General features: G+C 50.1%; 2 protein-coding genes across 4 annotated transcripts in view; one reads left to right on the top strand and one right to left on the bottom strand.

The window, feature by feature from the left end:
* Syce2 (synaptonemal complex central element protein 2) overlaps nucleotides 1–2,040 on the top strand; it is a 12,660-nt gene extending 10,620 nt beyond the window's left edge. For 2 of the 3 annotated variants that reach the window (XM_023720187.1, XM_023720188.1), the window contains exons 4-5: nucleotides 541–729; nucleotides 1,171–1,325. In XM_023720187.1, the coding sequence (XP_023575955.1) occupies nucleotides 541–729; nucleotides 1,171–1,302 (321 nt within the window). In that variant the 3' untranslated portion in view covers nucleotides 1,303–1,325. Of the gene's footprint in view, nucleotides 1–540; nucleotides 730–1,170; nucleotides 1,326–1,767 lie in introns of those variants that run through there. The other variant, XM_023720190.1, reaches the window with a different exon arrangement.
* On the bottom strand, nucleotides 1,326–7,047 carry Gcdh (glutaryl-CoA dehydrogenase). The gene is made up of 10 exons (XM_023720186.1): nucleotides 6,810–7,047; nucleotides 6,379–6,522; nucleotides 6,239–6,301; nucleotides 5,845–6,015; nucleotides 5,483–5,612; nucleotides 5,190–5,406; nucleotides 4,116–4,219; nucleotides 3,820–3,945; nucleotides 3,451–3,611; nucleotides 1,326–1,687 (listed from the first exon to the last, which is right to left on the bottom strand). Exons 1-10 carry the CDS (start codon nucleotides 6,895–6,897, stop codon nucleotides 1,614–1,616), a joined length of 1,278 nt encoding a protein of 425 aa, XP_023575954.1. The 5' UTR covers nucleotides 6,898–7,047; the 3' UTR covers nucleotides 1,326–1,613.
* Nucleotides 7,048–14,033: the final 6,986 nt, after the last annotated feature.

The following is a 14,033-nucleotide window of genomic DNA, read 5'->3' on the forward strand; positions in this document are numbered from 1 at the left end:
ATAGCTCAGAAGATTAAAGCGACTGCAAGCAGTTGCAGGGGCCTGGAGTTTGATTCCCGGGCCTGTCATGCCGGCTCCACACGCCTATAATCTCAACTTGGGAGGTTGTAAACAGGTGGATCACTACAAGTCTGATCTAGTAGTGAGACTCTGAACACCCTGTAGACCCTTCCCTAAAAAATACAAAAAAAAAAAAAGAATAGTTTGGAACTGGGGAGATACCTTGGGGGTGGTCTGGCCAGCCCTGCCCCAGACCCACCACTCCTGCGCATGCCTGTAATCCCAGTGCTATGGAGGTTGAAACAGAAGAATCACTGAGTCTGAGCTGCATAGTGAGACCTATAACAAATACATGAATTAAAAAATAAAAAATAATTTGTGAACATAAAGGCACTTATACCTCCAGTGACTGGAATTCTTTGTACCATTTCCACAAGATAAACCACAACAATCTAAAAGATCCTCTTAGACCATGTCTGTGATGCTTCATTTTTTTGTTTTTGTGATGCCTCTAATTTGCTAGCACTTACTCTTTGTAAGGTCTCAGATATGACAGAGAAGTTAGAGGACAGGATGTACCAGGTCTATAGCCAACATAGCAAGATCATTCAGGAAAGGATGCAGGAATTCACCCTGAAAATGACAAAGATTGGCCACTTGGAGACAGAGCTCAAAGAAGCATGCCACACCGTAGAGACTGTGTACAAGGACCTGTGCCTGCAGCCTGAGGTAGGAGCCACGCTGGCTGGGCAGGGCAGGGGTACACTCCGGGGGGGGGGGGGGCGCTTGTGATGGCTCAGCTGAGAACAAGCTGGGACATGAAGCAGGATGTTGGGGCTCACTGCCTGGGGCCCCATTTCCAAGGCGACCCCCAACTCACAGGGCTATGATCCCTCACCACAAGGTATATGCAAGTAGAGGAGTCAAACCACTGTCATTTCCCATGGATGGGTGGTCAGCTATGATGGCAAAGTGGCTCTTGCGTCAGATGCTATCCCCTCTGCCACAGCCTAAGCCCCATGGCCTGTGCTGTTAGCCCAGGACCTAGGAGGGGCCCAGCTCAAGGTTCAGACATGAGACAGTTTCTTACTACTTTAGTGTGAAAACATAGCACCACCACCACCACCACGCTATCCCAGGGGCTCAGCCAGGAACACTCATTTTTCCTAGGAAGAACTCCCAAGACCCTTTTTCAAGGTTCCCAGTAACATGCAGCCCAACACTGCAAGGTCAGACAGGCAAGTGCTTTATTTTTTCCTCTCCTGCATCCCACCCTGGAACAGAGAGTTAAAGGCACAGTGAGCTGTGACCCAGCCTTGCAGCTGGCTACTTAGCCACACAGGTCGCCTACTCTCTCAGCAGAGAGGCTTCTGTGTTAAGGTGAGCTGAGCTAACAGTGGATGGGAAATCCTTGATAGGGAATCCCCTCCCCACTTCTTTGCAAGGAGCGCATCTGAACACCTTCCAAAGAGAGATGTTGATGTTTACTGGTTGGTGTCCCTCACTCCCACTGCGGAAGTCAGGTTGTCCACCACCTCCTGGTCAGCCTAGACCATGCAGTGCCAGAGTCCAGCAAGCATCTCTCCGGAAGGCAGCTATGGTGCCAAATGGGTTTACTTGCCCGCTGTGAATGCCTGAATTCCTGTGATTGCCCGTCCAAGGATCAGCGCATGGATGTCAGCCGTACCTGGACAAGATTTATACAGGTCAGCCTGCAAGTTTCACAGCTTATAACTTGCTGTTAAAGCCCATCTTCATGTCCCACAGGCCACCACTTTAGAAGAGCAGATCTACAAAGATGTGGAATGCTGACCGAATGACCGAGAGGTTCACCGCCTAGTGACAGCCACCCAAAGAAGGCTGAGCACCCACCTTCAGGCCACACTGATTGCTTTTTGTAGTTCTATAGTTTTATAATGCAATTGGGCCAAAGCAAAACAAAACAAAACAAAAAAAAGTTCCTGATGCCAAACCCCAAGATGCAGCAGGTGTAGGCCCCACTGTGGGCCCAGCCTTAGTCTGCACATTGAATTAAACATTTATCTACCACCTGTGCTTTCTTTCTGTCCAGAAGTTTCTCTGCTTGGGAATCTGATCTCCACATGGCTCCCTGGATTGCATGTGGCTTTTTTATTTGTTTTGTAAAGGGGACTGAAACTAGGGTCTCTGAACTGAGCTGTATCCTCAGGCTTTTAATTTATTTTGCGACAGGATCTCACTAAACTGTTCAGGCTGGGGTTGACTTTGCAATCCTCCTCCCTCAGACTCCCACAGTACTGTTTCACGCCTGGCTGTACTTATTTATCTTTATTTATTTATTTATTTATTTATTTAATTTAGGACAGCGTCTACAAGGTCTCACTACATAGATTGGACTTGTAATGATCCTCCTGTTTTCAGCCTCCCAAGCTCTGGAATTACAGGCATGCGACACCACACCAGTCTCAATTACTGTCTCAGAGCATCCTGGGGGCAGGGCCAGCACAGCATGCTGGAGATCAAACACTGGCCACTGTGCTCTGCCAAAGCAGGCGCTTTAGTCCACTGAACTATCTGGCCAGCCCTTCTTGTTTGTTTCTGACAGGGTCTCACTATGTAGTGCAGGCTGGCCTTGAACTCATTATGTAGCCCAGGCTGGTCTCAAACTTGCAGCTATCCTCCTGCCTCAGCCTTCCAAGTACTAGGATTACAGGTGTGGAACATCACACTCAGCCTTTTTTAAAAATGTATTTGGTACAGGGTTTCACTATAGAGCTTGGACTTGTAGTGATCCTTTTTTGGGCCTCCCCAGCACTGGGATTACAGGTGTGTGCCACCATACCTGGTGTCAGTGTCCCGCTTAGTGCACCTGGGCATGGGGCCAGCATGGCATGTGGTGCTGGGAATCGAACCCCAGTCCTTGCTCTTGCATAACCTAGGCGCTTAGTCCACTGAGCTATCTCGCTGGCCCTCAGCCTTGTTTTTGTTATTTTTTGAGACAGGAGCCCATTATGTAGTTTAGACTGGCCTCAAGCTCACAGAAGTGCTCCTGCCTCAACCTCTCAAGTGCTCGGATTATAGGTGTGTGCCACAGTGCCCAGCATTTTGATTATCTTTTCCATGTCTATATTCCCACCAAACCAGGGGTCCAGGCCCCAGCGGGAATCACTACTAGTTACCAGGAATGCACAATACAGTTGTCCTTTTCTTTTGTCTTGAATATAACTGGATGGAGCTGCCATCAGTCACTGTCACTCCCCGGTGCCCACCAGCCCACTGGGAGTCAGATCCTTTGGGAATGCCTCACAGGCTGTCCCTCCTCTGACATAGTGGACACTGGGGGGCCTTACGGGATCTCTGCACAGTGCTTGGTGAGCAACATCAGGTCATACCCCCACTTGGTGACAGCTGGATCACCGCCCCCTTCTCCAGACACTAAGGCATGAGGCCCCTAGTCAGGCCTGGCCCCACCTTCATAGGTGTTCACTGCTTCTAGGTTCATGGCGTGTCGGATCACGTGGTACTCGTCCGAAATTCCGTTGCCACCCAGCATGTCTCGGGCCTGGCGAGCAATGTCCAGGGCTTTCCCACAGTTGTTCCTCTTCAGCAGGGAGATCATCTCTGGGGTGGCCCTGGGAGTGGCACATGCATACAACAAGCACTGGGTCCCCAACACCCTAAGCAAACCCAGCTGAGGCTGGGGGCACTCCTTAGTGCCACCACCAAGTCTCCAGGACCACTGAGGCCTGGGTCCCAGGGCCACAGGGAGGTAGAACCTTAATGCCTGGGGCACAGGGCCCAGTGGCACAACCCCCACCCCTGCCCTGCCTTTGTTCTAACCTGTCCTGATCCTTGAGGCGGCCCAGACGCAGGCAGGCCTGGAGCCCCAGCGTGATCTCAGTCAGCATGTCTGCCAGCTTCTTCTGGATTAGTTGGTTCTTGGCCAAGGGGCCACCAAACTGGATCCTGAGGGGAGTCAGGAAGGGGCTAGAGGCAGACCAACTCCCTTCTAGCCCCCAGCTTAGTGTCCTGCTGCCCAGGAAGCCTTCAGAGCTGTCCTGGCCCAGCTCAGACAGACTTCACGGACCACTTCACTGAGCAGGGGACTTAGGCCTGGGGCAGTGACCCGCACATACCTGTCCAGAGTGTACTGCCGGGCTGTGTGCAGGCAGAACTCAGCGGCTCCCAGCACGCCCCATGTGATGCCATAGCGGGCATTATTGAGGCAGCCAAAGGGGCCCTGTAGAGTGGAGCAGAGCTCAGTCCCTCCAGGAGCCACTGAAAGGACTGTAGAACCCCTTTTCATTGAAGTGCTGGAAATAAAACCCACAGCTACCTACAGATGCTCTACACTGAGCTAAACCTCCAGTTCTATTTATTCTAAGACAGGATCTCACTAAATTGCCCAGGTTGGCCTCAAACTTGCCATCCTCCTGTCTCAGCTTCCTTGGTAGTTGGGATCACAGGCATGTACCACTGTACGTGGATAGAACCAACTACTCTGAAATGGGAAAGCCCCCCCCCCCAGACACAACCATTTAACTCTTACAGGGACCTGGCACAAAAGCTCACGTGCACGGCCAGCCAAGTACCTCAGCAGATTAAAGAGTGTGCTTAGGCAGGGGCAGGGGTTCGGTTCAATCCTCCACCAGCTGTGCTGGCCCCACCCCCCGGGGGCACATGAGGGGCGGCTGAGACTATGTGGTGGCGCATACAGGAAGGATCACTGCCAGTCTGATCTGTGTAGTGAGACCCTATAAACCCTGCATTAAATACATAGAAAAAAAGAAGAAAAAGCTTGGGTGTACCACACCTTTCTCAGAGCCTGCTTCTTACTGTCTCTTTTTTGTGGGGATCAAACTCAGGGACGTTCTACCACTGAGCTCCATCCTAGGCCTTTGTAACTTATCATCTTGAATCAGGATCTCTCTGAGTTGCACAGGCTGGCCTAGAATTTGTGACCCTCTGGCCTCAGCCTACTCAGTAGCTGAGACTACAGTCTCAGCTGTGTACTTGCACCACAGTACCCAGCTGTCTACTCCCTTTGGATTTGCCCAGTGCTACCTCACCCCGAATCTGCAGATCACTGTACATAGGACAGGAAGAGGCCTACGAGTGCAAGCTGGAACCTCGGAACCACCATGATCACAGCTTTTCCCTGGGAAAGGTGAATCAGCAGAATGATGTTGGTCCCCAGTGCCAACACTCACCGCCAGGCCAGCCACGTTAGGCAGCACATTCTCCTCCGGCACCTCCACATTGTCCATGATAATCATTCCTGTGGCCGAGGCCCGCAAGGAGAACTTGCCCTCGATCTTGGGGGCCGAGAGGCCCCGCATCCCCTTCTCCAGCAGGAAGCCCCGAATGCGGGCATCCTCACACCGAGCCCACACTACAAACAGGTCAGCCACTGGCGAGTTAGTGATCCTGGGGGCGGGCAGTCAGTGAGGGTTCTGGCTGCTGCCCTGCCCGTCCACCACCCACCTGCCACCCAGTTCCTTACCAACTCTTGGTCCCACTGAGGGTGTAGCTCTTGTTTGCTGGGTTGTGGCGGGCCCTGGTCTCCATGCCACCAGGGTCACTCCCGTGGTTGGGCTCTGTGAGGCCAAAGCAGCCCACAAGCTCCCCCTTGGCTGACAGCACAAGACAGGGTTACCAGGTTAAGGACCCTATTCACCCCCTCAAAACTGATCAACCCAAGGACAGGTGCATAGCCAGAAGTGGTGGTGCATGCCTCTAATCCCAGCAGATTGCTATGAGTTTAAGGCCAGCCAGGGTTACACAGTAAGTTCAAGACCAGTGTGAACTGTGTAGCAAGATCATCTCAAAAAAAGAAGAAAAAAACATTGACAATCGATTGCTCACCCAGCCGAGGTAAGTATTTTTGCCGCTGTTCCTCGCTCCCATAGGCATAGATAGGATGCATAACAAGGGAAGACTGCACGCTCATCGTGGACCTGAAGCCACTGTCCACCCGCTCCAGCTCTCGGGTTAGAAGCCCATACGCCACCGAGGAGACCGCAGCACAGCCGTAGCCTGCAGGAGCACAGAGGGCACAGAAGCAGAGCTGGACGGGGCATACAGGAGGAAGGCAGGGCGCTGCCCCGCGGAAAGTTTATTCACCAAGTTCCCGAAGCAGCTTCCAGAGGGAGAAGTGACTAACTCCCTTTTACAGACTCGGGCCCTGGGTCAGGGAAAGGAAGGGGCTTTTGAGGACTCCATAAGCATCTGCAGAGCATAGAGAGGAACGCACTCCTACCTTTGATAGTGGGTCCCAGTACACCCAATTCCCCCATTTCAGTGAGGATTTCCCGGTGAAACACTGCGGAGGAAGGGATGGACGCCGGAGTTCAGGTCCAGCCCAGCCCGCGAGAGCCCCGTCCCCCCACTGGCCAGCACCTTCGTTGCGGTTGGCCATCAGCACTCGCGGCATGAGTCGCTCCTGGCAGTAGTTGCGGAAGGAGTCCCTGATGAGGATCTCGTCCGCCTTCAGCTGCTCCTCCAGTACCAGCGGGTCCCGCCAGTCGAACTCCGGACGCGAGGCTGGCAAAGTGGGGAGCTGAATCACCCTGGCCACCCCACGTAAGCTACCAGGCCTAGCACCCCCTGAGCCTCGCAGCCTGTACAAAGGCGACCCTTTTCCAGCCCCGCCCCTTGGCTTCCCAATCTGGGCACAGCCGGTCGGTTTCTGCGCCACGTGGCGTGACCCGGGGGTCCTTAAACCTGGCGGGCTGGCTCTGCATCTTTCCACCCTGGTCTACACACACATCAGGGGAAGGTCACGCCGGAAGATCCCCCAGCCGCTGTCCTCCCCAACTCCTCGCACTGACCTGTGTGCGCCGCCCAGCCCCGCGAATGCCAGAGGCAGAGGTGGGGCCCGCGGTGCAGCAACCGTGTGGTGACGCTTCTCAGGGCCATGCAGGCGGGGATGGGGTGCCGCGACCAGTGACCTGGAGGAGCAGGTGGAGTGTCAGGTTCCAAGCGACTCCCGCGAGGCGTCCAGGTCCCAAGCTTTCCTAACCTGGTGCCCTGGGTGCACCTCGAAGTCCACAGTGCAAAAAGGAAGGCGTTGACCTCAGCCGGAGGTGGGCGGAGCGGAGACAGAATGTGCTTCTCATTGGTTCCTTTCAGAACCTTAGCTCCCCGTGCTTCAATATTTAAAAGGGCGATGACAGCCAGCCAATGAAGGAATTCAGGCCGAGGCCGAGGCACTTTAGCCCCTTTAAGAAGCTGAACAGAAAAGGGGCGGCAAGCGAATGCGTTAATCCGATTGGCTAGATGTATTTCAGCTCGGATTGGCCTTAAAAGAGGCTCTGACTGCTCCGGGTTAGCTCGTTACACAAGAGGCACCGGTAGGGATCCAAAAGTTAAAAGAGTCGAGAGTCCAGCCAAGCCACCGAACCTTGAGATCTGCACTTGAGTCGGAGGGTGGGGCGAGGTTGGAGGCTCCAATGTGCGATCGCAGCTCACCCTTGTCTGCCACTTTCTTGGAAGCACGTGTAGTATGTGTGACTGAGTGTGTGTGTGTGTGTGTGTGTGTGTGTGTGTGTGTCGTGTTTGTGCCCAAGTAACTGTGTCTCTGTAGGTGCGTCTGATCCTATGCCAGTGAGTTCTGAGACTAGGATGGTGGATCAGTGTGCATCTTGTGTTCCGTTGGGTTTCTCCTACATCATTGTGTTTTGAGGGATTCGGTTTGGAATGCTGTATAATGTTGGCACTATGTGTTTGTGTGTGATCGGGATTCTGTGTTTCTATCATGTTCTGTGACTGGTTGTGTTCTGTGGTTCTCATTATAACTGTGTGTAGGTGTGCTACTGTTAATAGTTGTCCTCTGTAATGTGCCCATGTTTTATGTCACCATGTAAGTGTGTCTGTGGTCCTGTAACTCTGCCTGAGACAGCCAGTATATGTATATGATTGTGTGTGAGTGGCTTGCAAGAATATGTGTGTTGTGGCTGTGCTTTTGTCTCTGTTGACTAGAGGTGGTTGCGTGCCTGTGTGAATTTAGGACTGTGTCCTGTGAGTGTGGCAATTTCTTCCTCCCCTCCTCTTTTTTCTTGTTTTCTGCTTCGTACAGGGTCTCACTACATAGATCAGACTGGTAGTGATCCTCCTGTTATCAACCTCCTGAGTGCTTGGATTACAGTTGCACTACACCACTCAGCCTAAACGTGAATTTTTTTTTCCTCTAGTACCAGTGATCGAACTCAAGACCTTGCGCTTGCCAGGCACCAGGTACTTATGCCACTGAGCTATCTAGCCTGGCTGGCCCCTTCCCCTCCTCTTCCTTCTCCTTATTTTAGTTTTTTTTTTTTTTTTTTTCAGATAAAGTATTAACACATAGTTCAGACTACCCTTGAACTCACTTTTTTCCCCAGGCTGGATTGGAACTTGTGTCAGTCATCCTCCTGGGTGCTGGTATGACAGGCACATACTGCCCCTGCTGCCTGTGGCTTTTTTTGGTCTGTGTGATTACAGGCTGGTACAATGTTATTCTGTGCATGGTGTATTCATGAGTGTGTACCAGGGATCAAGCTAAGCACACACTCTGCTGTTGAGGTATACCTCAGTCCTTCATGATATTATAACTTGATGTTTGTGCAGATGTCTGATTCTGTATCTGTTTACATCAATGTGATTTGCCTGTGTGCAGTTGTGTGTGTGTGCGCGCGCACATGCGCGCCCAGGCATGTCTGTCTGTACCTTAGTGAGCAGCTCTGCTTTAGCTACATCTCTTTATGAGTATTTGCATGATGTGTGCATGCAAATGTACATCTAGGAGCTTAGGACTGATCGTCTCTGCATCCAGAAGTCACACATCCACCAGGACCCACTGATTACCAGTGAGGGAGAGTTAAATGTAGAAAGCAGGAGGTCGCTAGGTGTGGTGGCACACATCTGTCATCCCAGCATTCTGAGAGGCTGAGATAAAAGGACCAAAAGTTCAAGCTTAGGGGCCAGGGAGATAGCTCAGTGGCATAAGTACCTGCCTGGCAAGCGCAAGGTCTTGAGTTCAATCACCAGTACCAGAAAAAAAAAAAAAAGTTCACGCTTAGGCTGAGTGGTATAGTATGACCTGACTGTAATTCCAGCACTCCGGAGGCTGAGGCAGGAGGATTGCTTCAAGTTTGAGTCCACTGTGAACTATATAATGAGTATAAGTCCAGCCTGAACTTATCTAAAATGTTAAAAAAAGAAAGGCTTGAACATGGAGCTCAAGATAGCCCTGGGTTTATGAGCGTGAGAGGAAGAGCAATGAGCCTTGCTCAGTAAGGGTAGAGCAGAGGACAGACCAAAATCTGGCTCTTCTCGTGCCCAGACCTGGCCTCTCTGCCACCCACATGAGCCCTGAGTGGAGTTGTTATTTGGTACACACTGAGTGTGACGGAGCAGCTGTGCTTGGGCTTCAGTGTGCTCACTGGCCTGCGTAGCTCTAGATGTTTGGGGCTGAGTGATCTCTGGACTGTCACACCTTCTCATGCTTACTAACCACATGAAAGGGTCGCATCCAGGAGCAGCAGCACAATCCCGGCTACTTGAGAGGCTGAGGCAGGAGGATCACAAGTTCAGGAATAGCTTGGGCAGTTTAGCATGATTCCATCTCAAAGTTGAAAAAGAACCAGGGCATGGTGACACACATCTGTAATCCCAGCACTTGGGAAGCTGAGGCAGGAGGATTGGTGCGAGTTTGAGGCCAGCTTGAGCTACATAGTGAGGTAAAGGTCAACCTGAACTACACAGCGAGACTCCTAATCTCAAAAATGGGAGGGATGGAGGATGGGGATGTAGCTCCATGTAGAGCACTCCTAGGGTCAAGTCCCAGTACTAGAGGGGAAAATAAAAAGCTTTCCAGCTATCTTCACGCAGCCGGGCATGCATCACCACCAGAAACATCTGGGATTCTGCCTTGCTGTGCTTCTGGTCACTTCTCCTGAAGCTAGTGGCCCCTTTCCTTCCATTTCCTTCTTTCTTTCCATTTCCGTCTTTCCCCAAAGCTCCCCGCCCTGGAGTTGGTGTTCTTGTTGTAGTGCTCTGAAACTAGGAGTCTTTTTTCTTTCTTTTCTTTTCTTTTTTTTTTGCGGAACTGGAGATTGAACTCAGGTCCTTAAGCTTGCTAGGCAAGCGCTTATTCTGCTGAGCCATCTCCCCGGCTCTGAAACTTGGAGTCTTAGGGGAAATGACAACAGGCACACTAGACAAGCTAATTTGAAGCTCAGACTGCCCTGCCCACGTGAGTCTGTGGCCCCTGCAGGCCACATACGCCCAGGAAACTTATTTCCCGGCTGAGGTGCACCCTCCTCCCTTCCCCCAAGCCCTCCTCACCTTGAAGAGCGAGGCATAGCTGTATAATGCCTTATCCTGATTTCTGCTTTCTTCTCTGGAAAAAACCACTCCAGGTTCTAGCTGGTTTGTTTTATTTGGGTGAAATTTGCATATGGTTCAGTAGTATTCAGTACACTCAGTTTTGTGTTGTTGTTGTTGTTGTTGTTGTTTTCTGTAATCAGGACAGGGTCTACAGGATCTCACTCACTATGTAGATTAGACTCATAGTGATCCTCCTGTTTTCAGCCTCCCAAGCACTGGAATTGCAGGCGCACGCCACCATGCCCAGTTTCTCAGGGTGCCTGGCGGGCAGGGCCCTCACGGCAGGCCAGAGATCCAACCCTGGCTGTTATGCTCTGCCTCGGCAGGTGCTTTAGTCCACTGAGCTATCTCCCTGACCTTGTTTTATTTTTTTGAGATAGGATCTAACTATGCAGCTCAAGCTTGCCTTGAAGTCCCAGTGACCCTCCTCAGCCTCCCAGGTGCTGGGACATGCCTGGTTAGTCACTTCTGGTCATTTCTGTCACTCCAAAAGGAGACCCGGTAACTATCATCGATTCTCCAGTCCCAAACCCCCTTAGCAATCACTAATCCACTTCCTTTCTGTGAATTACCTCCTTTAAACACATAAATGGAATCCCACAATATGTTATCTGCTTGTTTGCTTGCTTGCTTACTTTTCATTTGGTACAGAACCTGGCGACACAGCTTGAACTCCTAGTGATCCTCCTATCTTAGCCTCCCCAGCACTGGGATTACAGGCATATGTCATCATGCCTAGTTTCAGTGGCCAGACTGGCGTGGGTTCCTCATGGCATGTGGTACCGACATCGAACCTAGATCCTTGCACTTGCCAGGCAGGCTCTTAGACTACTGAGCTATCTGCCCAACCCAATATGTGATCTTTTGTGACTGGCTTCATTCTTTTTTTTTTTTTAATTTTTTTTTAAACATTTATTTAGTGGGGGGGGGCAGCTCAGCCCACCAGGGGGCGCGGCTGGCTGGCATGTGGTGCTGGGGGATTGAACCGCGGTCCCTGTGCTTTGCCAAGCTTGTTCCAAGTAGGTGCTTTAGACCACTGAGCCATCTCTCCAGCCCCTGGCTTCATTCTTTGATGAGGATGTTTTTGAAGTTCATATTGTAGGGGCCAGAGAGATAGCTCAGTGGAATAAGTGCTTGCCTGGCAAGATCCTGAGTTCAATCCTTAGTACCACAAAAAAAGAAAAAGTTCATATTGTTATATTTATCAGTACTTCACTGTACACATACTGTGTGTGTGTGTGTGAGAGAGAGAGAGAGAGAGAGACAGAGAGACAGACAGACAGAGAGAGAGAGAGAGAGAGAGAGAGAGAGAGAGACAGACAGACAGAAAAAGAGACAGAGACAGAGACAGAGACTGGAGATGTGGGGATGGCCCTTGGGTAGGCTAGGCAAGTGGTCTACCACTGAGCAATGCCTGCACCCTCCCCACTTTGTTCTTTGTCACAATTGTATATTAGTCCGTTTCGTAGCTGGGTTACATTTTATTTACCCACCCATTCACTGGAGGACTTCCTGGGAATTGTGAACAACTACAGTATTGGTGCACAAGCATAGTAATACCTTGGACTGGGAGTAACTTGTTCTGCAAGACAACCAAACATTTCTAATAAAACTTCTTTGGTTTTTAAGAAAGAGTCTCAGTGTGCAGCTCATGCTGGTCTCGAACTCACTTTGTAGTGCAGACTGGCCTGAAACTCATAAGGATTCTCTTGTCTCAGCCTCTTGAGTACGGGGATTACACATGTGCACCACCACACCTAGGTTTGCTTGGCTGCTAATAAATTATAACTTGATAAACAAGCAATGTCTTACAATAGGCGTAGTGACACTGAACGTCACATGACCACGACTAAACTGAGTGCTTTCCCTCTCCTCCTTCACGGTGGGATTTTGGATGATCATTTCCTGACAGCAAGAGGTTGTGGAGGAGATCTCGTCTACAGAGGAGGAGGAGGAGGAAAAGGTAGGGGAATCTCTCACTTCAACTGAGAGTAGAGAAACATGAATGTGGGAATGGTGCAAAATGTGCAGAAAAGCACCACTTGAATAAAGCTGTAGTGGCGCAGGTAAAGAATCTGTTTAATGACAATGCAATGTCATATTTTTGTGAAATCCTCAAGAGGAAGCAAAAGGAATTGTCGATGGATAGGTTCCCTGCTAAGACTGCTCAGGAAAAAAAAATTGAGTCAATAGAAAGCAGTGATTCTGTTAGTGATGGTGAAAGCCGTCTTGTACAATACCGCTCCTCTCTCTGTCTCACACAAGCCATGAAGACTTTAAAACTCAAGTACAGGTTAATTGGTTTTCTTTTTCTTTCTTTCTTTCTTTTTTTTTTTTTTTTTTTTTTTTTTTTAGGGAAGGGTCTACAGAGTGTTCAGGGTCTCATTACTAGATCAACTCATAGTGACCCACCTGTTTACAGCCTCCCAAGAGCTGAGATTACAGGCGTGAGCCACCACGCCCAGTCTCAATTGTGGTCTCAGCGTACCCTGGGGGCGGGGCCAGCATGGCAGACCTAAGGACCAAATCCCTGTCCCCTGCACCTGCTTGCAGGCACTTTAATCTGCTGAGCTATTTGGCCAGCCCCTTCTCTATGTTTTGTATTTCCTTTGTTTTTGCCTTATTTTGTAGCATTGTAATAATTTTATATGAATATTTTTGGTTTGTGGCACAAATCATCTGAGTACTTGTTTTGAGACAGGATCTCACTGTGTATGTAGCTCAGGTTGGTCTCAAACTCACAGCAATCCTCCTGTCTCAACCTCCTGAATACTGGCATGTGCCAGCATGCCTGGCGAGTTTTGATTATTTCTTATGGGGAAATTTGCTTTGATGTGCAAGTACTGTGGATTACAAGCATGTTTCCTGGATGAATTATGCTTACAAAACAAGGTTTTATTGAATTTATTTGAACACATTGGCTTTGGGAATATACACCTGGGAGTAGAGTAGCAGTCTCATTTTAAGGTTTTTTTTTTTTTTTTTTTGGTGGAACCGAGGATTGAACTCAGGCCCTTGCGCTTGCCAGGGAAGTGCTTATTTCACTGAGCCATCTCCCTGGCCCCTCATTTTAAGTTTTTAAGGAACTAATAAATTGTTTTTTCCTAGTGGCTGCATCATTGTATTTTTATTTATTTATTTTGCATTTTTTATGATTTTACTGAAGTACAAATAAACATGCACACAGGCAATCTACTCGTTTTCTTCACTGCACAGCCTGGCATTGGGAGTGGTGACCTGGATGGCTAGCTGGGCTGCTCTTTCCACAGTGGCCTTGTGGTTCTTAGAGGAGACGGTGTGAGTCATCTCTGCACAGTAAGACTTGTTGCACATCAGCAGCACCTCCAGCTCCTTACACTGTGCACCAGGAACTTCCAGAAGCCACTGGGCAGCATGTGCTTTGTGTTTTTGTTACTTCCATAACCTATGTTGGGCATCAAGATCTGGCCCTTGAACCTCCTCCACACCCTGTTGTTGATGCCTCTGGGTTTCCGCCAGTTGCACTTAATTTTGACATATCAGTCTGACTGGTGCCAGATGAACTTCTTGGCCCTCTTTTTGACCATCTTGGGCTTCATGAGGAGTCTGAGGGCTGCCATGGTGCCAAGAGGGAGGTGGCTGCCACCTCCATAGGCAGAGCCAAGGAAGAGCAAGGCTGCATCATTTTAAATTCCCATCAGTAGTGTATG

This window comes from Octodon degus, unplaced genomic scaffold, assembly GCF_000260255.1.
Source record: "Octodon degus isolate 3935 unplaced genomic scaffold, OctDeg1.0 scaffold00073, whole genome shotgun sequence".
Classification (NCBI taxonomy): Eukaryota; Metazoa; Chordata; class Mammalia; order Rodentia; family Octodontidae; genus Octodon; species Octodon degus.

What these genes read in the sequence shown, in the direction of transcription:
- Gcdh (XM_023720186.1), bottom strand. Translation starts at nt 6,897, where the DNA reads ATGGCCCTGAGAAGCGTCACCACACGGTTGCTGCACCGCGGGCCCCAC. An exon ending in GATGGCCAACCGCAACGAAG is followed by an intron (nt 6,302 to 6,378) that starts GTGCTGGCCAGT and finishes CTTCCTCCGCAG; the next exon opens with TGTTTCACCGGGAAATCCTC. An exon ending in ACTGGGACCCACTATCAAAG is followed by an intron (nt 6,016 to 6,238) that starts GTAGGAGTGCGT and finishes GTGCTCCTGCAG; the next exon opens with GCTACGGCTGTGCTGCGGTC.